The 25,085-nt window shown below is 35.9% G+C and overlaps 1 protein-coding gene across 1 annotated transcript in view; it reads left to right on the forward strand.

Moving 5' to 3' along the window:
* LOC150107166 (ran-specific GTPase-activating protein-like) overlaps positions 1–25,085 on the forward strand; it is a 107,725-nt gene that overhangs the window by 72,564 nt on the left and 10,076 nt on the right. Inside the window, exon 5 of the mRNA XM_090391042.1 lies at positions 7,348–7,449. Within this exon, the coding sequence (XP_090247168.1) occupies positions 7,348–7,449 (102 nt within the window). The remainder of the gene's footprint in view (positions 1–7,347; positions 7,450–25,085) is intronic.

A 25,085-nucleotide genomic window follows, 5' to 3' on the forward strand; every position in this document is an offset into this window, starting at 1 on the left:
TGTGCACGGTGCCACTAATAGGAACTGGATTCGTGCAATTCTGTGGGCAGCATGGGAGTGTGCAGATGTTGAAATGGTATTTATAGCAAGACACTGTAGTATGCTATTGAATTTCTTTTAGCACAGACTTGTTGGTCTTTTGGATAGGACGTTGTAGGAATTGCTGTAGTGAGTGTCAGTTATACAGTACAGATCTTCAGAACCCTGTAGAAGAGGTAATGCATTTCAGTTATTTAATCAGTTTTTGGTAAGGAAAGCAAATTAAAGTTGGAAGAAGGTAATGGAATAAGCCAAGCTATTTTGGTGGGAATGTAGAGGAATTAGAGCAAAATTATTCAAAACACTAAACAAGCAACTTAAGTGTTCAGAACATTTGATCAAGGACTGAAGACCACAAACATGTGAGTTTGAGAAAAAGTGAGTGATTTGGTGGCACCAGTGGTAGAATCTTATTAAAGGTGTAAATGATAGGAAGGAGCTTGACATTATTAACATTCAGAAATGTGAGTAGGGCTAATCTAAGTTAGTATGGTAACTTAAAGAGAAAGGAAGAAATTGTTAGTAAACCCCCCCCATTGGCAAGGTGCATCATGCCGTGTAACAAGTCAGTTGTTTGTAATCAGTATAAATTGGAATAATATGATGCTCCCAATTCAGTGCAACTGTGTCCAGGTGAAATGGCTGCAAGAAGGGAGCTAACGGGGTGTGAAAGAGGCATTGTGATAGGATGCCATGTTGTGGGCCTATCTGTTCAGCAAATTGTTAACAAATTGGGCCATCCCAGGTCAATCAGTGATACTATACTCAGATGGAAGTGTGCAAGGAGTCAACTGCAAGCACCACCATAGTGGATGATCCACCACACTCACTGGACATGGCTGTAGGGTACTATAAAGGATAACCACTCGGCCTGGTTGGCCGAGTGGTTAGCATATCCGCTCTCCAGCCAAAGGGCTGCGGGTTCAAATCCCGCCATGGGAATGGATGTTTGTGATTGTCTGTGGAAATAGCAGTGGTGGTCAGCATTAGGTGGCGTTGGTGTAGTTGCGGCCAGTTGGTGGATTGAGTGGTGGTGACAGAGTTGTAAAGCAGGTGCCCTCCCTCGATGCATCTTTGGACTCCCTGCAGGTGTCAAATAATAATAATAGTATGCAGCCAATGCATTTTGTGCGGAATTCCAAGCATTGACTAGAACGTGAATCTGTACAAAAACATTCAAAACAAAGGACAATATGGGTTTCACTGGTAGAACGGCAATATGCTAGCCCCATTACCCAAACTAACATGCAGCATCTTCAGTGGTGCAAACATGTACGGTGGGATTGAGCTTAGAAAGCTATTATGGAGTGAGGAATCACACTACACCCTCTACCGAGCAGATGGATTGTGGATGTGGCAGATGCCTGGTAAATGTCTCTTTCCAGAGTGTATAACCCCAACTCTGAAATTCAGAGGTGGCGGTGTGATGGTATGGTCGTGTTTTTTCTGATTTCACTTCGGATTTCTGTGGTGCCATGAACATTAAATTCCAAGAGGCATCAGAACGTTCTGGACAATGAATGTTTCCTACTTTGTGGCATTTCTATGGAACTGACCATTCTCTTTCAGCAGGACAGTGCATCTTGTCATAAAGCTTCTGCTGTAACTGCGTAGCTTGTTGGCATGCATACTGGTAGTAGTTAACTTCCTTCAACCAGGAATCATGACATGATTCATTTTTATTAGGGCCTCTTTTATGGAAATTGTCAACACCATCAAAAATATGAAGTTTCAATGACCTTTCTCCCTGACCCTTCATCTTTCTCCTGTTTATATTAGCCTCGATAGCTTACTATGGCTAAGTAGCTTCTTTCAGGGAGAAGGCAGAAGAACTGATCAGAATACAAGAATAAGTCATATAGCCTGCATATGATATCTCGTCTTGGTTGCAGCTGTACAGTAGATGTGGTAATAGATGTATAATTAAACTAAAAATTATAAACAATTAAAGTGATCACTTTCCAAAACTTAGAGATTGACATACAGTCTGATTAAGATTAGGATGCATTTGAATGGTTACGGTGTAAGAAGACTTGAGAAAGTGTTGCTGAATGTAGTGGATGTGCAAATTCAGGGAAACTAGATTTGTTAAGGGGGGGGAGTAGAGATACAGTCCTTATGGAGGCAGTTGAATGTAAGAATGAATATAATATGCCAGAGCAAATAAGGACAACAAATCTGAGTGGGATAGTTAATATAAGGCATCAAGGTAGGGTTGGGGCTAATGGGGGTCTTAAATTCATGTACACTAATACTAGGAGTATTAGGAACAAGAAGGAAGAGTTTTTGGCCATGGTTGGCACTTCCAGACCACAGGTTATAGGTATTAGTGAAACATGGCTGACTGTAGATGATATAACTAGTGGGATTGAATGTGATGGGTATAGTGTGTTCAGGAATGACAGGGAGAATAAAATGGGGGGAGGAGTATTGTTGATGATAGCTGATGAGCTCCAGCCAAGGAGAATAGAAGTTGAATTGCAGGATAGAGAAAAGAGCACATTTGAGGCCATTTGGTGTGAGATTGTGGCTAGCAGAACTAAATATACAATTGGGTGCTGCTATAGACCAGGTGATGGAAAAGATGGTGGTGACAGTATGCACAAGCAAATAGAAGAAATGGGTGGAAGGAGGGTGATTATTATGGGAGATTTCAACTATGGTCGCATTGATTGGAGTGAGGAGAGGACACACGGGAGGAAGGAACTGGATTTTATGCGGTTATTAAGGGATAACTATCTGCGACAGCATGTAATAGAAAATACTAGGGGTCAGAGAGTGCTTGACCTAGTAATTACATCTGAGGATTTGGCTGTAACAAATATGACCACATTGCCACCAATCGGTGAGAGTGATCATAGGGTCTTAACTTGGGAGGTGGCTAAAGGTGTAGAATTTTCAATTAAGACAGGGTACATGTGGAATTATCGGGCTGGAAAGTATGACAAGCTTAGGAGTTTGATTGGTTCAGTGCCACGGCATGTACAACTGCAAGGACTAGAAATTGATAGTGCATGGGAGGTAGTTAAGAAGTGCTTGCATGAAGCAATGGCTGACTGTATACCTAGAGTCCGAATAATAAATCAAGTAGGAGTTAAATGGATGAATAACACCATTAAGCTTGAGTTGCAAAAAAAGAAACTATGGAGGGAATTTAAGGAGAAGGGTGACCGGCAGGCACATGAACGGTATAAAGCGCAGGCCAGAAGGGTGACGAGTGTGGTAAGAAAAGCAAAAAAGGATTATGAAAGAACATTGGCCATGCAGGCTAAAGAGAATCCTAAACAGTTTTTTAGATATGTAGCAAGTAAAAGGAAAAATGTACATGGCAGATTGATTTTAAAAAATGCCGATGGTAGGGAGGTAACTGAATCAGTTGAGATAGCTGAGTTACTGAGTGAGCACTTTGCAAAAGTATATCATCCAGGTGGTGACATTGCAGAAACGAATAAACCAGTAGATTATACGGGAATTGTGGTTAATGAAGTGGAGGTGAGTAGTCTATTGCATAACCTCAATGTCAATACATCTGTGGGATTGGATGGTATACCAGCTCGTGTTGTACGAGAAGCACCTAAAGAATTGTCAGTACCCTTGACCATTTTGTTTAATTTGAGTCACGGGTCTGGGTTAGTCCCGAGCGGGTGGAAAGAGGGGAAAATAGTTCCACTGCATAAAGGTGGTTCCAAGACTGCTATTGTAAATTACCGACCGATTAGCATATCAGGAATCATTGTCAAGGTCTTAGAGAAATTAATCAAGAAAAGAATACAGGATTGGATAGATGAAAATGGGATATTGTATGGGGGACAACATGGTTTTGTGAAGGGTAGATCATGCCTCAGTAACTTGCTCACGTTTTATAACACAGTGACGGCTGAACTGGATAGGGGTAATGGGTTTACAGTGATACTACTGGACCTTGTCAAGGCCTTTGATAGGATACCACATGGAACCCTAATCAGTAAACTGGAGCAGATGGGTATAGATATAGGGTTTGTGAGATGGATAAGAGGGTGGTTGAAGGAGAGATATCAAAGAGTGGTTTATTCAGGAGTGGAGTCTAAAAGATGTCTTGTGACTAGTGGAGTGCCACAGAGCTCTGTTCTTGGACCACTGCTTTTCAATTTGTTCATCAATGATATTGGAAAGGATCTGAGAGGAAGTGTTCACTTGTTTGCTGATGATGCAAAGTTGGGTAGAGCAATTGTGAGTGCACAGGATGTCAAAATTTTACAGGATGATTTGGATAGTTTGGAGGACTGGGCTAGGAAAAATGGATGTCAATTTAATGTGGCAAAGTGTAAGGTTATGCACTTTGGGGTGAAAAGAATAGCAGCAGTATATCGCATTGGTGGAACCATACTCCAGGAGATTGATGAGGCCCGGGATTTGGGAGTGTTGGTGGATAGGGAGTTGAAGTTTACGGGGCACATTGCAAAAGTAACTAAAACAGCTCACCAAATCACTTGGCTTCTGAAAAATACTTTAACATGCAGAGACGAACAAGTTGTTGTTCCTCTGTATCGAGCCTTGATAAGACCCCATCTGGACTTCTGTGCCCAGCTATGGGCACCAGGGTTTCTTCGTGATGGGGAGGAAGTGGAGAGGGTCCAGAGACGAGTGACCAAGATGATAGCAGGTCTGTGGAATGAACCTTATGAGAATAGGTTGAAGATTTGTGGGTTGCAGAAATTGGACGATAGGCGAAGGAGGGGTGATATGATTGAGACATTCAAATTACTGAAGGGTTTTTATAAGATTGATCCAGAAGATATTTTTGAAAATATGACTGGTAGTGGTGGGAGGACTAGGGGCCATGCATGGAAGCTGGGCAAGAGCGTGGTTGACAAGGGTGTTAGAGCTAGGTTCTTTACTTGGAGAGTGGTAAATGAGTGGAATAAGCTTCCAGAGTCTGTTGTGGGTGCTACGACCATGAATGAGTTCAAGGCAAGGTATGATAGATACTGTGTGAATGTTGAATAGTTGTTCTTGACATGATGTTAGGGCCTCCCTCGATGAGTCTGTCGACTCCTTGGAGTTTCCCGGAACAATAATAATAATAATTTATTCTTCTGGTCCGTTTACCTGTTTTGCAGGGTGAAACACCAGAGTCTGTAAGGGAAAAAAATGCTTCCACCTCCATATGAGACTGGCTAACTCCTCTTCAGTTGAAAAGTCTTGATAAAGGTTCATTGCATCCTAGATGGAATTCAAACCAACTGAGTTATGGAAGCTTGAACTTAATTTCTTGTGAAATATAATATTCATTGTAACCAAACAGAAGAAATTTCTACTGTGATTGGCTTATTCTCTGGCTGAGTTGCCTGTCTTTACGGCTGTTTTCAGGAGGAAAGTCCTGGCACCTTCATATGAGACTCTCCTTTATTTGAAGAGCCATTATGAAGAATTCTTTGCAGTCTTGATGAGATTTAGACCTAGGTCTGTCGTGTAATTCTTTCTATTTTTCTAAACCCTTCTTATAACCATATTTGGTTATAGCCCTCCTTCCCTGATTTGTTCCTCTCTTCCTCTCTTGAAGGCTTTCCAGTGCTAATTCTCCATTGTCTCTGGGTGTTGTCCATCTTTTGGTTTTCATCTGTGCAATCTTGTTCATCTCCATTTTAATTTTAAAATATCTTCCCCTATACTTAATACTTTTGTTTCTTTTCTTATATCTTCATTCTTTATTTTGTCGTGCAGTCTGATGTATAGCTTGGCTCTATCTCCATTCTGTGTTCACTTTTATTCATTCTGTCCAACATTTGTTTGGTTATTGGCCATGTCTCTGATCTATGTGTTATAACCGGGACGATGCACTGGTTGAAAAGTTTGGCTGTATTTTCTGGTGTTTTATTGCATAGGAATTTTTTCAATTTACAACAAGCTGTCTCCTGGCTGAATATATTTTTCTTTATAAATGCTTTTTCCTAATATGAAAGCTTTTCCAAGGTATGCATATTTTTGTATTTGCTCTATTTTGTTATTACTGTCTGTTGTTATTTGTACTTCTGTTATATGATTTCCTTCAATATTTTGTTATTTTAGTTTATTCATAGTTTATGTATAATCCTACTTTATTTGATATTGTATTTAATTTATTCATTTCTTCTAGTTCTCTTTAGGTTGCTATTACAAACATATCATATTTGTAATAGCAACCTAAAGTATCGTAAATGATTTAGTTTTTTACAATTAATATTAATAACTTTATCACTCTAATCTATTTCATGCAAGGCATATTCTTACATATTCATGTATCCTTAAATATTAAAAATTGTCAGGTTCTTTTCTAATATCTTCATTTTTTTGTGTGTGATTCTGCCATTTTTCCAATTTCTTAGAATTCCCATATCTGTGACTAGTCTGATTTTAACCCAGAGGGCACTAGTGTTACATCTCAGTGGAAACTGCAGCCTGACCTGATTATCCAAATCAGGCTCTGTTGAATCTATCAAAACACAATCTCTTTTTGATAGATTCAGCCATATATCATAGGGACTCTGCTTGTATAATATGGATTTTGGCTGCCATTCACAGTGCAAAATAAGTATATTTGCCATGATGAGGTACACATTCTTGGAATTATTTATGCATTTTCATGATGGAAAATGAAACTGCATATTTAAACTTTCTCTCTCTCTCTCTTCAACTGATACCCGTGTTTCTGACGAATTTTCAAAAAAAAAAAAAAAAAAAAAAAAATACTATTCAATTTTCTTAAACTACAAAAGCTGTTAAAATTACCAACCACCAATCATCCATATGAATGAAATATATCCACCATTTTATGCTTTGTGTCTATGAAATTTCAATTTTATTTTTATTTTTTATTTTGTTTTCACATCAATTAAAAAAAAAAAAAAAAAAAAAAAATTTCATGTTCACATGTCCATATGAACATGAAAACAGTAAAACTTTTGGGATTTTTTTCTCATTGGTTGCATATTCAAAATTTTGGTTTCTTAGTTCTGAAGTAGATAAAAATTTGATCTTTCATTCATTTGTGTGTTCACACAGACAAAGAGAGAGAACAACAAAGAATTGTGAAAAACAGTAAACATATTTGACAGTTTTGATCCCTAATGCACTGATAATTGACAGATCACTGTTTATAATATTCACAGTAAAGAGGAAATACAGTACAACTCTAGACAAGTTTATAGTTAGAAAAATGAAAAAATAAAACAAAACTGTTTCTCTCCATTTTCAATGATCTTAATCCAGGTACCATTATTAATATACGTAGTACTATTGTTTCATTGTGTTTATATTAATATAATAAATAATTGGCTGTTTATGTTTTAGATGCTCAGAAATTTAAAGCTGCCTTTGAAGATGCAAAGAAAGTGGCAATTTTGGATCTGAATTCGGAGATTGATGGGCATAAAAAAGAGAAAATTTTCACAGGTTGGTTTAAATGGATGTTAATTTTAATATTTTGACATTATTTAAGAAAATAAAAAGAAGCAAAATTGCTTGTTATCACATTGTTAATATGGTTAATTTTTTGGGTTAATTTTGTGGTTTTCAGTGAAGTGTTAATTATGCAGATAATTAATACTTATATACTATCTTAACCAACAGTAATTCCACTATGTGTTCTGGTTTTACCGTTTGTTAATTGCTTTCATCACTCTGGTGTACAGAACACTGACAGTACTACATAATTAAGTTTGCATCATTTCTTAATTACTGTCATCATTCCTGATATGTACCTTCAAGGGATGTACAAGGCACTGACATTACTACACAGTTTTTTATCATTACTTGCTTCCTATGAACAGTTTTATTCCAAATGAATACACAATTTATCATGTCTACACTATTGACAGACCTTACTTCATGGTCTTTTAAGATACTGCTAACTGAATCGATCTACCTAGATCCTGTCATGGGACTTTTTTCAAACAATTTCTTTCTTAATATTTCTTCTTTTAAGTGACTAATACCCCCTTAGATTAGCTCTGCCCACATATTCTTATATATTAAAATCATCAAGTTCCTTTCTAATATCTTCATTGTTAATGATTTTTGCCATTCTAATTTTCCTCAGAATTCCTATATCTGTGGTAGCTAGTTGTCATTCTAACCTTGCTTTCACATACAACAGTTGATATTGGTTTGAACATCTTGCATATTCAGTCCCTGAGTCAAAATCAAGAAGATTCGAAGTATTAAAATGTATATCAACAGCCCCAAAACATTTACCACATACATGATATTTATTTACTTATGTTCTAACCAGATACTTCCAGTTAGCTTTCTTACATTTTCCTCTGTATTCTCAACTGGCAATATACCAACTTAACTGCTCTGCCTTTCAACATCATTTTTTCTTTTCCAGGACCGCCCCTTTAAATTCTTGACTTCACTACAGTGTTCTGACTTTCTGATCTGCTTTTATGTGGTGAAACTGTCTGCAGGGCAGTTTCATGACACTGTTAAAGAATCAGGGTAAAGAGTCTGTTTCTTTAATTATTATATTTTTTTTTTTTTCTAGATTTTCCCAGAAGGTTGCCATGATTTGATTCTTGTTTACAAATTCTTTCGCTTTTGATTTGTTAGCATATGTATATTTTAGTCCACAATTCATCTCTGAAAGCTGCTTTACTTTGATTTTGTTTAAAACTCTTATATTTTTTTCTTCTCATTGTGATACTCATTTTTATTCCACTCAGAACTTAATGATCATTGTTAATTTCAAATCCTTTTTGTATTTCTAAAATCCCGAAACACTGAGGATATTGTGAATGATTATCATAATAACTCTTTTTTTATATCTTGTATGTTCTTGGTGAGGATTTATGCATGTTATAACTTGGTGTTATGACTAGTCCATGTCCTGAATTGAAATCGAGTACTTATCGTTATATTAGCTTTACCCCAGATGTTCCTGCTGCATTTTTCCATATTTGGGATTCATTTCTACTCTGCTTTTAAAGTGTCTCCAAAGTCCTTTTGTTGTTGTCAGCTACACTATTTTTTATGAGAAGATTGTTAAATAAGCTAAATTTAGTTCTTATAAACAGTTTTTCCTTTGGAATTATTTTTAGGTCAACAAAGCTTAGAGTTCCAGTGTATTTCTATTTTTGTCAGTTCTTGATTGTTTAGCCAAGAAATGACAGGCATATAATCCATAAGTTAAGAATCTTCTCTCGTCAACTCCTGTTTGACCATTGTATGCAGCTTGTTCAATAGTTTTTTTTTATTCTTTTCCCAAGTATGCCTGCATATATAGTTCTTGGAACACTCTAAGAAAATTCCTTATGATTCTCATGAGTTTTATTTCTCTTTTTATAAATTTACCTTGTGACCAAGCCTTTTGGATTATGCAGTCTTCCCACTACAAAATTTTTATACCATTGTTTCTGATGTTTCCTTTCAGTGTTGATACATATTCCATTATTTTTCATTTGTTATTTCATTAAGGAATTTTAAATTAATTACTCCAGACATACAACATATCCTTATATTTCAGTTTTTATATTGCCTTTATGATCTTGGATTCCGTTCCTTTTGTGTTGGTCATCCCTCTATTTCCAAGATTTCTTAATAACCTCCAAAACATTTTGCAGTGTTCATAATATTCATAAAGGCTTAAAATTATAATATATAGAAAACCAGTCCAATCCAAGTGATATTTACATGCTTAGTCTCATTTATCAATCTCAAATGCTACAGATCATATCAACATCAAAAGTCAGTGCTGCCATATCATTAATGATAATGAAGAATAATAGTGAAAGAAAAGTCCCTCTCCCTGTATATATCAATTCTTACAATCAAGTTGGTAAATCTCAAGAATTCCACATTCAGAACTAGATTCCTTGCAATGTCAGTGAAATCAGAACACAGCAGCCTGAAATATTCACATAATTACCACTTTTGGTGGGATTGCAGTGTCAAATATCATGAATACACAAAAAATTCATATAGAAGAATATAGGACACGTATAGATTTTGTATGTGATGTCACAGACATCACATACAAGGGATTCAGTGCCTCGGCTCTATCCAGTCATATTCTATCATCTGTAGATCTAAATGATAATCAGTGTGAGAGTCACAAAGTAAAGTGGATTATTATGAATGTTAAAAACATATAAGGGGTATGTCAATGGAGGATCATTCACACTCAAACTTAAATAGCTGTCATTTGTTTGGCTCTTTAAATGCATATCAAAGATACACACATCTAATGGCAGCCCATTCTACCACAAGAAGAATCTAGACCTACTCAACTTCCGGTGATGAACCCAGCTCTACATCTACCATCCATAGCTGCAAAATCTCACTTGCCTAAACTATTAGTACAGACTTCTATGTGTCTGTGATATCTTCTATTCTTCATGAATTTCTCAAATTTTGAAGACATTTACAAAGTCTGTCCTCGCATCTAATTCTAAAGGCTAGTTATCATTTTGGGAGCCCACCACTGTGTAACCAATCTTTTCAACTGTCTCAGCATCTCCATGGAACCCAAATGACCATATCTGTGCACTATAGTTGAGACAGTCTTATTAGACCCGTAAAGTAGGAGAATAACATTTCCTACAACATAGCTTTCCCTGTTCTCTTTTATCCAGTGTGATAACCTTAGCATTTTGACTCCTAAACTTTTTTAAGTCACTGTTCACAATATCATCCAAGTCTAGTTTCATTGGCTACTTTCAGTAAAATCTAATTAATTATAATATTTAGAAAAATAGAGAAGTGCTGGGTTAACATAATTTTTTTTTCTGTAAAAAAAGACAATGAGTGAGATTTGTTATATTCATGCAGTAATAAGAGAAAGGCTGGAGTATCTATAATATTCAACCCTAAACATGAGGATACAAACACCTTGAATGGCAGGCAATTTCAAGTAGTGATAAGGACAAATATCAAAAGGAAAATTGGACAATGAGACTTATTTGTGCTTATGGTCTCTCACAGAAGCGTCCACTAAATTAGAAGCAGAGGGATTTTTTGAGACATTTGAGAAGACAGCTGACACAAAGAAAGGGGAAAAGTTCGTCCTTGTTAAAGATCTAAACCATATAGATTATGAAGTGAATACCAGTATATACAGAAACATATGACATCACTCACTAACTTACATAAATTGTTAACATGCCAACCAGAATATTAAATAATCCTAACTACTCCCCAAATACCTTAGATCTCTTCATCACCAGTGACCCTTCAAAATACACAGTGAATGTAGTGTGGGCCCCTTAGGTAATTCTACCCACAATCTAATTCTTGTCTCCCCCCCCTCACGAAACAATACTCACACAGCCACTCCCATACAAGAGTGGTTTGGCATTATAACAGTCCCAAGTGGGACAGCCTACATGACTTCTATGCCTCATTCCCATGGTTGGACTATTGTTTTCAGCCTTCCAACACAAACATATCACCGAAGTAATCCTTACTAGTATGGAAACTAGCATTCCCCACACTACTCTGAACTGCCATCCCCTAACAAAGCCGTGATTCTTCAAAAGTGCCAAGGTTGTACAAACAAAAAAATCAAGCATACCACAACTAGCTTACATCAAGAACTCCATTCTCCTTTAGTGCTTATACTCATAGTGTTTATACTTATACCTTGAAATAGCTGCAAGAAAACTCAGTGCCTTCAAAGCAGAGTTTGAAAGAACAAAAAGAAAGAAACTTGCACCTTGTCCAAATGACAGCTGAGCCTTTTGGTCCTAATTTTCACCCCACCTCTATCAGATGGTTCTATTGCATTATCACCTGCAGATAGAAACAGTCTCCTGCCTTTTTCTGTGGTAAAGGAACATGCTAAATTTTGAGAATAGAGCAAAATCAATAATAATGGTAAGTATTGTTCTTATTTCTGTTCAGAACATGGACTAGTCATTACCAATACCCTCTTCCAGCATGAAGATATGCACAAATTCACCTGGACAGAAGACACAAGAAATAAGTAGTCCCATTGACTATTATTGCTGGTTTAGGACATAAGAGCACATACACAGAGAATTTGAATAAAAAGTGATCACCATTTAGTTTGTATCAGGATAAAATTGAATATCATGATGAAAAGGAAAGGGTGTAAGAAAGTTTTAAAAGAATCAATCAAGCTACTTTCCAAGGTGAACTGTAGACTCAAATATACAAATATTATTCAAGGAAAAAATGAAAGTTTGAAGACAATTCAAATCTTGGAAACTCATTGTAAGACTTGAGAAAACATTGATTCAGGCAGGGAAGCATGTGTTGAATATATATGCAAGACTTAAAAAAAGTCAGAATTTCGTAGTAGACTCAGGAAATAAAAGAGGCAGTCAAGGAAAAGGAGAAAGGCAATATCTAAAAGCAGCTAACAAACATCATATGAAGACAGATAAGAATATATAAAATATCAGTAAGGTGTAAAATGTTCTGAAAGCTATTTGAAAAAGCTTAAAAATGGAGGAAAGAGTAAAATGCAATCAGGAGTATATATGAACAATTGAGGTAGAAAAAGGCAGCTGGAATAGATATTTGACCAGAAATATTTGGAAGACTGAAAAGATCTACTTAGAACAAGTAAAATATTTCAGTTATTTGGGCACAATTTTTTGGGATGAAGACTGCGAACTAATTATGGGAATAGGCATCAGAATTAGCAAAGCTAGTATAAAAAAGGAGACAAGTGAATACATGGAATAAGAGAAATTAAACAAAATGCTAGTCAGTGTTCAACCCAATTGTAACTTGCATATAAATAAAATTTGATCAAAACCTGGAACCACCAGTATATGAGGGTTATGAGAAAGAGATGGTCTGGCAGAATCATATTAAAAATGAAGCTATTAGGAAAGAACCTGACTTTGTTAGGATTCAGGAATATATGAGCAGAGCTTATTTAAGAATGATGTGATCACTTAAAGAGAATGGGACAGGAAAGGTTAGCAAAACCTTTTTTAAGGATGCTAGGAAAAGAAGATCAAGATTTAAGTAGATGTAAGTCCTGGAGGACTTACATCTATAGTAAGAAGTGCCACAGAAGGCTGTATGATCTGACACTATTGGAATCATGACAGATAGCAAATTAATTTGGAGGAAAATGTTGACAGTAAGTTGGTAAAGAAGTGAAGATTTCATGTAGTACTATCATCATATCCTGTATATCCCCTGAGGTTACATACCCAGGAATTTGATAGTGATAATACTCTGATACAGCTCTCAAAATTACCTAAAATAGGTAAAGCTCCTGGCAATGTAATTTCTTCTCCTCGATAATAAATGATGAACAACAAAAAGTTATGAATCAATGATAACGGCATTGCCATTGCCAAAATCTAATAAGTCAACTGAATGACCCTAACAACTACCACCTTATAGCATTGCTCTGCACTCCTTACAGACTCTGAGAGGATCTAAGATTTCTCCAAAAATAGAAACCATCTTACACAAGTGACATCCTTTCAACATCTCTAGTTGAAAGTTTATCTATGCTGGTGACATAGCAATCGCCACCTAATCCAGTACCGTCCATGGCCTTTGAGGAAACACACAGCAAAGATCTGAGCTCATTGCATAGTAAGTTTGAAAACCTGGGAACTATCTCCTAACCTCAGTAAAACTGTTCAGCACCTAAATAACCATGAAGCTCATAGAAAACTAAAAAATAAAGTTCTGCAACAGGACTCTCTATGAAAGTAACCTCATCAAGATTTCTCCTCCAGCTTGCCACCTTACCTCCAGATCTCCCATCTGGCTTGTGGAAATATCAAATGATGGTCCCCAGGGCTGGAGGATACTCTGGAATGAACTACAAACATATACTTGGTTACAGATCTGGCTATCAAACCTCCAGGATTCAATCTGGCTCAACACCTCTGGAACAAGCTAAACAGATTTAGGACTGGAAAACTGTTGTCTCCACTTATTTACATCTGTAGAATTTCATAGTCACCCTTGTGTGTGTGGTGCTGTGCAGACTATGTATCATATCACTGTTGACTGTCTCTCACACACTCCTTCCCTGTAAGCCTCAAAAATTTGCGTTTACTCCCAGTCATTGATTGGTTAATTGAACTGTCAATAGTTTTGCTCACTAATTTCTTGTATTTTTACCCATATTCTAAATAAAATAAATACATATTACTGTTAAAATTAATCTGCAGAGTATATTAGCTACATCAATTTATCACTCTCTCCCTAACTTCTTTCCCTAGCGTCATCAACAAACAGCTGAATATCACGCTTGAGACCCTTCCCAATATCATCAACATAAACGTTAAACAGTGGTCTGAGTATAGAGCACTGTGGTACACCATTAGTCGCCCTCCTTCTTGTAACTCACTACCACTCTTCTTTATCACATGTTCATTTTACAAACCATCCCTTTTAGTTTGTATAAAAATTTCCAGTATAGTATTCTTTAAGATGTTTTAGCAAAATTCTGAAGTATTGTGGTCTATCCATTCCCCTTTTCTAGCTCTGTTGTGTCACTTATGAACATGAACAGATTGTTAAAGCAAGACCATTGCTGTTCTCTGTAGAGTGTTTCTACTTGCTTTATAATGCATTTACATCATTTCTGATATCTTGACCACACCAGAAATACTAATTGGTCTATAATTCACTCTATCCATCTTAGTCTTTGCCCTTTTATAATATATTTGTTCTCCTTTCACTCATTCTGAATCTGGCATGTGCTGAGAACCAATATGAACAACCAGTCAGGGTCATTGCTAACTTTGCACATTCCTCCAACACCTCTGCTAATATGCTATCCAGTCCACTTGCTGTACAAGGGTGTGCTGAAAAGTTGTGATAATCACCATGAAGAAATTGAAGTAGAACCATGTAACTTACATTATTGTACATATTCCCCATAAAGTGTTATTACACTTGTTAATCTCAGAGGATTGCATCATTTGCAATCCTCTGAGAAAAAGTCTTTCCCTTGTTGCACAAACCAGTCCTTGGCTGCAGATATGACTTCATCATCTGTGGTAAATTTCATTCCTTTCAAGTGTTTCTTTAAATTTGGAATAGGAAATAGTCAGATGGGGCCAGGTCTGGTGAATAGGATGGGTGAGGCAAACATTGAAAGTGCAAGTTGCGTATTGTCTGTTGGGTTTCATGAGCAGTGTGAATAGGTGCATTGTCCTGCAAAAGCAACATGCCTCTGCCCAATTTCCTGGGGCATTTTTCTGTTAGTACCTCCTTCAATTCCTTCAGAGCTTGGTAACGATTACACAATCCATATCCCGAAAGACAATGGTAAGAACCTTTCCTGCTGACTTTTGGGTTTGGCACTTCTTCGTCTGTGGAGAACCTTTGTGTCCCCACTTTATTGACTGTTGTTTTGTCTCTGGGTCTTAGTGATGAAGTCATGTTTCATCAACAGTCTCAACACGAGCCAAAAAATTTGCACCTGATTTCTCAAAAATGACCCACAATCCCTTGAGACAACAGTACACATGCTCTCTTGGTTGGCATTCAAACATTTGGGGACCCACTTTGTTGAGAGCTTCTGCATGTCCAGCTGTTGGTGGATAATGATTCTAACTCATTCTCTGGATATCTCCCATATCCAGGGAATGAGTTAATCCCCAATAATCCTCCCCCATTGGTCAGAATTTGTAAGCATCCACACTTTCATGCAATTACTAGACATCTGAATTTCCTAACTGTCCACATTCACTCTTTCACTGAACAATAATCAAGCACCTAACTTCATAACCATACAGTGCAATCTGTGTTGTAAGTACAAATCCTTTTGCTCATGTAAGTTACATGCAATCATGACTGTCCTCCTGAGCTTGCACATGTCAGTCTGTGGCAGCAGACTTACAAGCTTAAGTTCTTTGGCTCTTCTTTTCACCTCAACTCTTTCATATCTTCTTTCATACCATACTTATCTCATTTTAGATTATTGCTTCCATCCAACACAATCATATCATCCACTTCTGCTTGATTGCATATTGTTTTGGTTATTACATATCTTGACTCTTCAGGATGCTTTGGAAAGCTTATGATGTTGTTAGATTCTACAGAGATCAACACTAGCCAACTAAATAAAAACCTTGTTTACAACTTATCAGAATGTTTTTCAGATATGATTTAGTTATGACACAAATGAGATTATGCAAATATAGTAAACAATACAATAGGACCAGAGTAGTTTCAAGGAATGGTAAGCAAAGTTTTCATTAGATCCAACAATATTTCAAAACCAAATATAGAAATTATGAAAGTTTTTGTGAGTTTAGCAGAGACCTTGCAGGAATACATTCTTCGGCATTCATGAGTTGCCTTAGTGTGGACTACTTAAAAGACATAGGTGCCGCCCAAATATCTGTATATTCACCTTTTATTAAAAGTTAGTGAATTGGAAACCCTAATCAAACAAGAGACTCTTTCAAACTCTAAGTCTTCAGTAAGTAGAGTGGTGGTGTCACACCAGGTGATGAAATTCATATAATACCTAAAGATATTCATAAGCATCCATGCCCATAATGAGATTCCAAGACACAATCTGTTGGTTGAGAGCAGAGATATTATCCACTTGGCTAACTAAGCAGGCAACATGTTATAATCATAGTTACATTATGTCAACAGATGCATTTATTTTATATTTTTAAAATAGTCAGTAGACCTGATCTCAAATCTTGTCCAGTATGTGAAGACCCTTTATTAAGGCTTTTCAACTGAATGTGAGTTAGCATTCTCAAATGGAGATGACTGAGTTTTTCATCCTGCAAAACAGGCAAACCAGTCAGAAGAACATGCAATTGACAGTCATAATACGCTCTGCAGATTGATAAGCTGCCCTATCAGAGCATTCATTAAGGATCAAATTTCAAAAAAGGCTGTGGCAATCCATTGATCCTAACACACAATGGATAGTCAGTTTGCAGTTTTCACCAGAAGTACACATACTGGCCAATGAATTAGAAACTTTTATTTAATACCATGTATCTCCTTTAGCTCAAATTACAGCACATATGTGGTTTGTAATTTGCACATAGATTCCACAAGATGTTGGATTGCATCTGTGTGTACAACATACCTTTAACTTGCTCAGATTTGATGGAAGGGGACTTTGCTCCCTGATCTGTTTTTCTAACATGTTCCATACTTTCTTAATGGGGGTTTCAGATCCAGGCTTTGTGGTGGCCATGAAAGATAATGGTGGAAGTCACTGCCATGCTCGCTGAACCAGTGCTGAACATTTCTTATGCAGTGGATAGTAGCATTGTCATCCATGAAACAAGTGTCACCTGCTGGATAAAAAAGTCAACATTGCATGATGGACTTGATTGGCAACAGTGTTCAGATATTCCTTGGAGGACACCTGACCTTCTGGCAATATCAGGGGACCCATTCCATATCAGCAGAGCATGTCCCACACCATGATACCACCTCCAGAACTTTGAGTTGTGCTACAAGGCAAGCTGGGTTGACTTGCAGTATACATTTTACAACATTCTTTGTTTTTGTGGCCTGAATTACATCGGACAAACATCTAGAAGTCGAGCAATAAGACAAAAGGAGCACATCAGAGATGTAAACAATAATAGGCTAATAGTTTGTATCGAAATATCCGACCAAAACCCAATTTTTCTGTCATCTTATGTAAAATATAGTTGTCGAAAAAAACATTTTTCATTGATTTATCTAATTTTTGTCTTTGCTGCACATTTCTTCCAAATGTGTTAATACTGCTAGGACTACTCTTTTCTAAGTTATTTGTTTCTTTACTGAAGTTTCTTCTGAGGCTGGAGCACCCAGATGTTCTACTAGCGGTTATTGCTTGTTCTTCTGCTTTATTTTGTGTAATGTCATAGTTATTTAGTTCTGTTGCTAAATATTTTGGTTTCTAATTTACATCTTATTAAACTTTCTTTCTGCATAAATTCAATTGTATTTGATTTGCAAACATAAATTAAGTTGCACAAATATAGGGAGTTCCTAGCAATAGTTAATCTGTATGATGGGGAACCTTCCACTTCATAGTGTAAACATTGGTTTGCTGTTAGTTTACTAAATGCAAGATGGAAGCAATATGATTTTTTCCTTCTCAATTTCCTTTGTATATGCATATTTGTTTTATGCAGTTCTATATTAATTTTAACAAGCTAATATTTCACATTCCAAACAGAAGTTTGGGCTTTTTCTTTTCTCTCCATCAGTTATTTTGTCTTTCCCTATGCATTATTTATTGTCATTAATAGAAACTACCTCATCATTATAAGATGGACATTAATAAAAAAAATAATAAAAATAAAAAAGCCAAAATATGCTACTTGTACTTACCCAGAAATGATTGCACTATTACTCTTTTTTTCTACTAAAAGCAGAGAAGAGAATTTCCAGCATTATTTGCCTACTTGGTATCAGTTAATATTTTATTATCAAGTAATACTTATTCTTATTTTTTGAAACATGATTTTAAAGTCTTAAGGACTTTTTGCTTAATTACAAAGAGAAAACCAAATGTTCATAAGAATGATTATCGTGAAGTTACATTGTTTTTCTGCAACTGATTACAGTTTGTTTTTAATTTTGTAGAACATCCATTAACCTTCCTAGTACCGAAAAAGTACGTCAGGATAATTAAAAAAGTATCTTTGAAGAGCCAAATTTTATTTATCTGCTTGATCCTTTCATTTTTCATTATTCAGTTATGACCTAAGAATGCCAGTAGTAGTAATAGTGGTAGTATTTAAAAAAAATTACAGAATTAGCAAGTATTAACATTATAGTAGTGTTGCTTTGATGAATTACTGTTTTCCTAGTCAGTATAAGGAAAATAGTAAAGCACATTTCCCTGTTGCAGTTGTAAGATTGCAAAATTCATTATTCTTAAAGAATGCATGTGTATTTAACAGTCAGTAAACTTTGCAAACTAAATATAAGTTATGGAAACCACAAATGTGGAAAAAGTGTAAGCATACTTACAGAATAACCAAATCTGCCTACCATGGAGAGGCAGCTGTCATAAACACGTGTCACTTGGCAGACCTCAAAGGATGAAACTAAAGTGAAAAGATCAGAAAACTAAACTTCTAAATTATTACAAATATCATGCGTTGCAATATGTCTAAAGTTTTGTTTTCTGTAGAGAAAAATAGCATAGGTGCAGAAAATTCAATTCTTTTCTTTGAAGTAATTGTTAACTAGGATTATGAATGAATGGTAATCAGTACTGATTTAGAACAATGAACTTTATAAAACTTGGACATATACAATTAATTTGGTTCACAATAATTGTTTGATTATCTGGAATAAAATTCCTTTTTAACAAGGAAAGTGCATTTTAAATAAAATTCACACAATTAATAATAGTAAATGATAATAAGCATAATGACTTACATTTTGCATAATTGGCATAAACACATTTAAAAATCATTTTTGAAAGGTTGTTTTTCAAAGGCTTTTTAGGATAGCGGATAGCATGACTTATACACAAAGTAGCATCTTTGAAAACGAAACAATGGCAAATTTTATTTTCACACCAACACTTTGGTCTGAAAATATTTCATATCAGTCTTGTTGACTTTGAACTTATTGCAGTATAGTTTACTTGGAAGGCTTCTAATATAGGGATAAAAAAAAAAAAAAAAAAAAAATCATGTTTTAAAAAAATGTAGAATTGCAATTATCACTTTTGCCTTTAAACAGCTTACATACATGTAACAAATACAACCAATATTGGGAACATTATGCCTCTGGTGGTGGAACATAAAACTAAGCTGCTTTGGTATTTTTAATTCAGTTATACAAAGTGCTTGATTAATTAAGTTTTGGAAAACAAGAGTTTACTTTGAATCATAAACCAGGTTTGACTCATAGACTTTTATTCATTAAAATGGTTTCATTAACATATTTTGCTGTCTTTGTGGCTGCTGGAGTATCTTCAGGAGGGTATTTAATACAAACAAAAGACTCAGAAATTTCCAATAGCCATTATTTCTATAAATAAAAAAAATAATAAAAAAAAAACCGCATTGTTAGTTTTCATTATATGTATTACTTCAGTATTTTTTCAGTTTATAGAAATATAATGGCTGTTGGGAATATTTGAGTTTTTTGTTTGTGTTAAATATCAGCCATAAAGATGGTGAAACATGTCGTTAGAAACATTCAGTTTTAATGAATAAAAGGTCTTTGAATAATCATTAAAAGATGATATAAACTACTCGTGAAATTATTTAAAGAAACTTTACTAATTTTTCTCTGTATTTCAATGATTCAATCATTGAAATAATTCTTGCTGGAGAAAGCCTTAAAAAAAAGAAAACAAATAAAAAGGGTTTTCTGTACACCAAATAGCAGCCATCTATCTGGTCTATTCCCATAGCCACTGGATGCATCTTCTGCATGTCTGTGCTTTCCTACTCTCTCACATATCTAAGTAGCATCGTTCCTCTTCTTAACCAACTCTGGTATACTGTAGTCATATATTATAGCAAAAAATATATGTATCTGCTGACATCTTTTGCTTTTTGGCAGGAAGATATTGAAGAATTTTGGTTAGTTTAGATATTAGTCTTCTTGCCCTGATCATATTTCTATTTCTTATCAGCACAACTGTTCTTCTCTAGTTCTCCCTTCAACAATATTTTAAAAAGATGAGACATAATCAGGAAATTAGTACTTGAGGTGGAAGCCATCAGAATCCTAAAAGGGTTAATTAAGTATTGTTGAAGTAAAAATTGGAGAAAAAGAATAGTTCAGTAGTCTAGAATAGAGGTTGTGAAGAACATATTTTCACTTTAAGGTAAATAGTTGAAATATCATTTTTAATTATTTGTCTTACATAGAAAACGAATTTTTTTTTTGATTTTGTACAGATATGTGATATGGTTACATATAGAGAATGAAAAGAGGTAAATTAGCAGTAAATGTTGAAGCAAAAATGACCTGTTGGAAGACCAAGCAATATTCATTATTTGATGCAGTTAGGTGTGCTTCAAAAGATTGAATGTAACAGCTGATCAAATCAGAGACTTGCTATAATAAGACTGGTTTGGTAGAAAGTGGGTGAAGAGATCATCTTAAGCCATTGTCCACCATCTCATATTAAATCTTTGTATCTCATCCCTCCATCTTGTTCTTTGGTGACCTTTCCTTCTCTTGGTATCCACTCATTGCTTAATTTTTCCACATTTCATCTAGCAGTCTACTAAAATGGCCAGCCCATCTCCATTTACATGCTTTACAACAGTGCTTCCCAAACTGTGGGCTATGGCCCTCGTGGGAGCCGTGAAATAATGAAAACAAATTTAAAATGTTTTAAGACTAAGTCAAATGTGTATGTAAGATGCTAAAATTGTAATATTCGCTGTGTATGTTTTGTATTGAATATAAAAACAAAAAATATTATAATGATATATGTCTATATTAAGAATTTTTTTTTCGATGGGGGCCATGAAATATTTTAATTTTTCCAAAGGGGCCTTTACATCTATAAGTTTGGGAAGCACTGTTTTACAACACTTCACAATGTCTTCTCCAGTCATCTTGCTAATTCTAGTATTTCTTATTTGTATCATTTTTGTTATGTGGGGCATTTTTCTCTACAAGGTTCACTTCCATAGGTAAATACTGGAATAATGCATATATTAAAGAGCTTTTTTTTTAAGCATATAGGTAAATCTACTAAGAGATAATCTTTATACAGCAGGATGCTTTGTTTTCTTGTGTGATGCTTTAGTTACCTTAACCTTTTTTCCTACTTTCTCTATCAAGATCGTTTAACATTTATTTTTTGCTAAAAGAACAATGTCAATGGGGGGTGCTTAAGGGTCAAAGCTGTATAACTGAGAGGAGACCTCCACATACCCTTCAAATGAATGCGGAGAACCGACCAGGGCTTCTGACCTAATGTCCAATCCTCACCTTCTCGTAGTGCATCCTGTTGGGTGTCTACCTGGATACTGAACAAACGAGGATGGGCTGGCAATTTGGTATTTAGCTGACCAAATTGTATTCCTATTGGTTAAACCAAAATACAAAATTATGGTACAACATGACAAATTTTCATGCCAGCTGGGGCATCGCCCAGTTAAACAAGCCCCCCCCCCCCGTTGTTTTCGCCAGGGAACCAGGGCAAACAGCAAAAAGTCAGCTACTGCAACAAATCTGAAAACACACCCCAACTCAACATCACCAGAGTTAAAGATCGGTACTATCAACATAAGAAGACTGAATGGCAAAGAAATGGAGCTAGCAGAGGAATTAGATAAGTACCAGATCGACATAATAGGGGTGACTGAAACAAAAAATACAAAAACTGGTGAGATCTTTCTGAGCAATTAATACAAAATGTTATATTCAGGCAATGACAATCAAGGAAAAGAAGGAGTAGCCATAGTATTCAACACAAAATACGAGGCTCATCTTCTTGAATGGCAGACAGTGTCAAGTAGAGTGATGTGGGCAAATATCAGAATGAGGAACTGGACAATGGGACTTATTTGTGCCTATGGTCCCACAGAAGGTTCTACTGAGGTAGAAGTGGAGGAATTTTTTGAGGCTCTAGAGAAAGCTACTGACACAATGAAAAAGGAAAAGTTGGTCCTTGTTGGGGATCTAAATAGAGTACGAAGTGATTGTGAGACATACAAAAATATTTTGGGAAAATTTGGAGAAAAGAGCAAAGCTAATAATAATGGCAAATACCTGGATTTCTGCTCAGGACATGGACTGGTTATTACTAACACCATGTTCCAACATAAAAATGTGCACAAATTCACATGGAGAGAAGAGGCTAGGAATAAGAAAAGTCTCATTGACTATGTTATTGTTCATAGTGATGTTTTCTCCCTGGTGCAGGACACCAGAGTGTACAGAGGATTTGAAATTGGAAGTGATCACTATTTAGTCTTGAGCAGGATAAAATTGAATTTCATATTGAAAAGAATGACATGTAAGAAAGTTTTAAAGTGAATAAAAGTTGAGTAGCTCTCAGATGTGAACTGTAGACTAAAATACACAAAGATTATTGAAGGAAAAGTGAAAGAGTTTGAGAACAGGAACCAAACCTTGGAAATTCATTGGCAAGCCTTGAAGAAAACCCTGATTGATTCAGCTAGAGAGGCATGTGGTGAAGTTGTCTGCAAGGATAGAAAGATTAGAACTCCATGGTGGACACAGGAAGTTAAAGAGGCAGTGACAGAAAAGAAGAAAGCATATCAAAAGTTCCTGGCAAATAAGTCAGCTTATGCTCTTAGAGAATACAGAGAGAAATGTAAGAAAGCTAAACAAAAGTCATGGGAGGACTTTGGCAAGAACATAGAAAATAAATATCAAGAAGATGGCAAAATATTCTGGAGATTGTTGAAGAAGCTAAGGAATGGAGTAAAGAGTGCTGTAAAAGGAGTGAGAGATGATAAAGGTGACATGAAAACGGGAGAAAAAGATATCCTTGAAGTATGGAGTAATTACTTTGAAATATTGCTCAATAAAACAAGCAGTGATGACAGCACAGTGGTAAAAAAACTCTGACCAGGCATGCAGTCAGGAATACATATCCATACTTGAGGTAGAAAAAGCCATCGAAGGCTTAAAATGTGGAAAGGCAGCAGGAGTAGATGATATTCGACTAGAAATGGTGAAGTATGGTCGTATAAAAGTCTTACAGTGGCTGCACTGCATAGTTCAGAAAGCCTGGTGCAGCACACCAGGACAGAGGGACGAATTCCCGATTATTGGAGTAGAGTACCCATCGTTACATAGTACCCATATATAAAAAGGGAAATAAAACTGAATGTGAGAATTACAGAGGTATTTCCCTACTGAGTGTTCCTGGCAAGTATACTTGAGAAACGGTTGAGAAGAATTGTGGAAGAAAAGCTTGGTGAAGAACAAGCTGGATTCAGGTCAAATAGAGGCTGTCAGAATCAGAACTTTACTTTACGACAAATAGTGGAGAAATCATGGGAATATAACAAAGATCTGTATTTAAGTTTTGTCGATTTGGAAAGACATATGACAAGGTGCCAAGAGAGAAGCTATTCAATACGCTACAGTTATATGGTGTCAATGGGGCATTATATCAAGCAATACTTAGTCTTTATTTGAGTTGTAAGTCAGCAGTTAGAATTGAAGGAGGTACAGGAAGGTGGTTTAATGTTAAATCTGGTGTGAGACAAGGATTTACATTATCCCCCCTGTTATTCATTTTCTATATGGATCACATTATGAAGGAAAGTGGTATTAAACATGATATCAAAATTGGAGATGTTAAAGTCAGCTCTTTGCTTTATGCGGATGATGTTATACTTCTAAATAAATCCGCTTGAAGTCTGCAAGATTCTCTGACTAAATTGAATAACTGTTGTAATAGATATGGTATGAAGGTCAGCAGTAAAAAGACAAAGACAATTAAAATAGGCAGAATCATTGAAAATGTCAACTGTGTTGTGAATGGAGAACCTGTGGAATAAGTAAAACATTTCAGCTACTTAGGCATGATTTTTAGTGAAGATGGTCAATTAAATGTGGAAATAGACAACAGTATGAGCAAATCTAAATAACTTAGGGAATTGAAACAACGTAGATCCGAATATAAATTAAATTATACTTTAATAGATATTTCCGATATTTCGGCAATGTCACATTGCCATTTTCTAAAGGAACTTACAAAAAGGCAGGTGCACACAGGCAATAACAATACAGTAACTGAGAATGAAGATATGAAGCTATCGTTCTCCTAGAAGTCCTGATGGTGCCCTCTGGCCGGCTAAGTAGGCGTTCTTGGCCGTTGGGCTGAAGGTCTGCTGATGTATGCCTCCCAAATTTGGGGCAGTCGCATACAACCAAATTTGTTGAGGTTTGGAGAGTTTCTTAGGGCAGAGGCTGATTCCATAAATAATCTTTCGAATTTATATTTGCTCCAGTGTATTATTGTTGCTTTCTTCCACCGGATTCTGTGGCGAGTATCCAGAGCATGGTCTGCAAGACCAGAATGGCTATACTTGTAAAACCGGATGTAGTCCTTGTGTTCAGAAATTCTGATTTTCGCTGTCCTGCCTGTTTGGCCAAAGTACGACAGTTTACAACTGCAAGGGACCTGGTATACACCA

Source organism: Typopeltis vanoorti, chromosome 4, assembly GCF_054136105.1.
Source record: "Typopeltis vanoorti isolate ZY-2024b chromosome 4, IOZ_Tvanoo_1.0, whole genome shotgun sequence".
Lineage (NCBI taxonomy): Eukaryota > Metazoa > Arthropoda > Arachnida > Uropygi > Thelyphonidae > Typopeltis > Typopeltis vanoorti.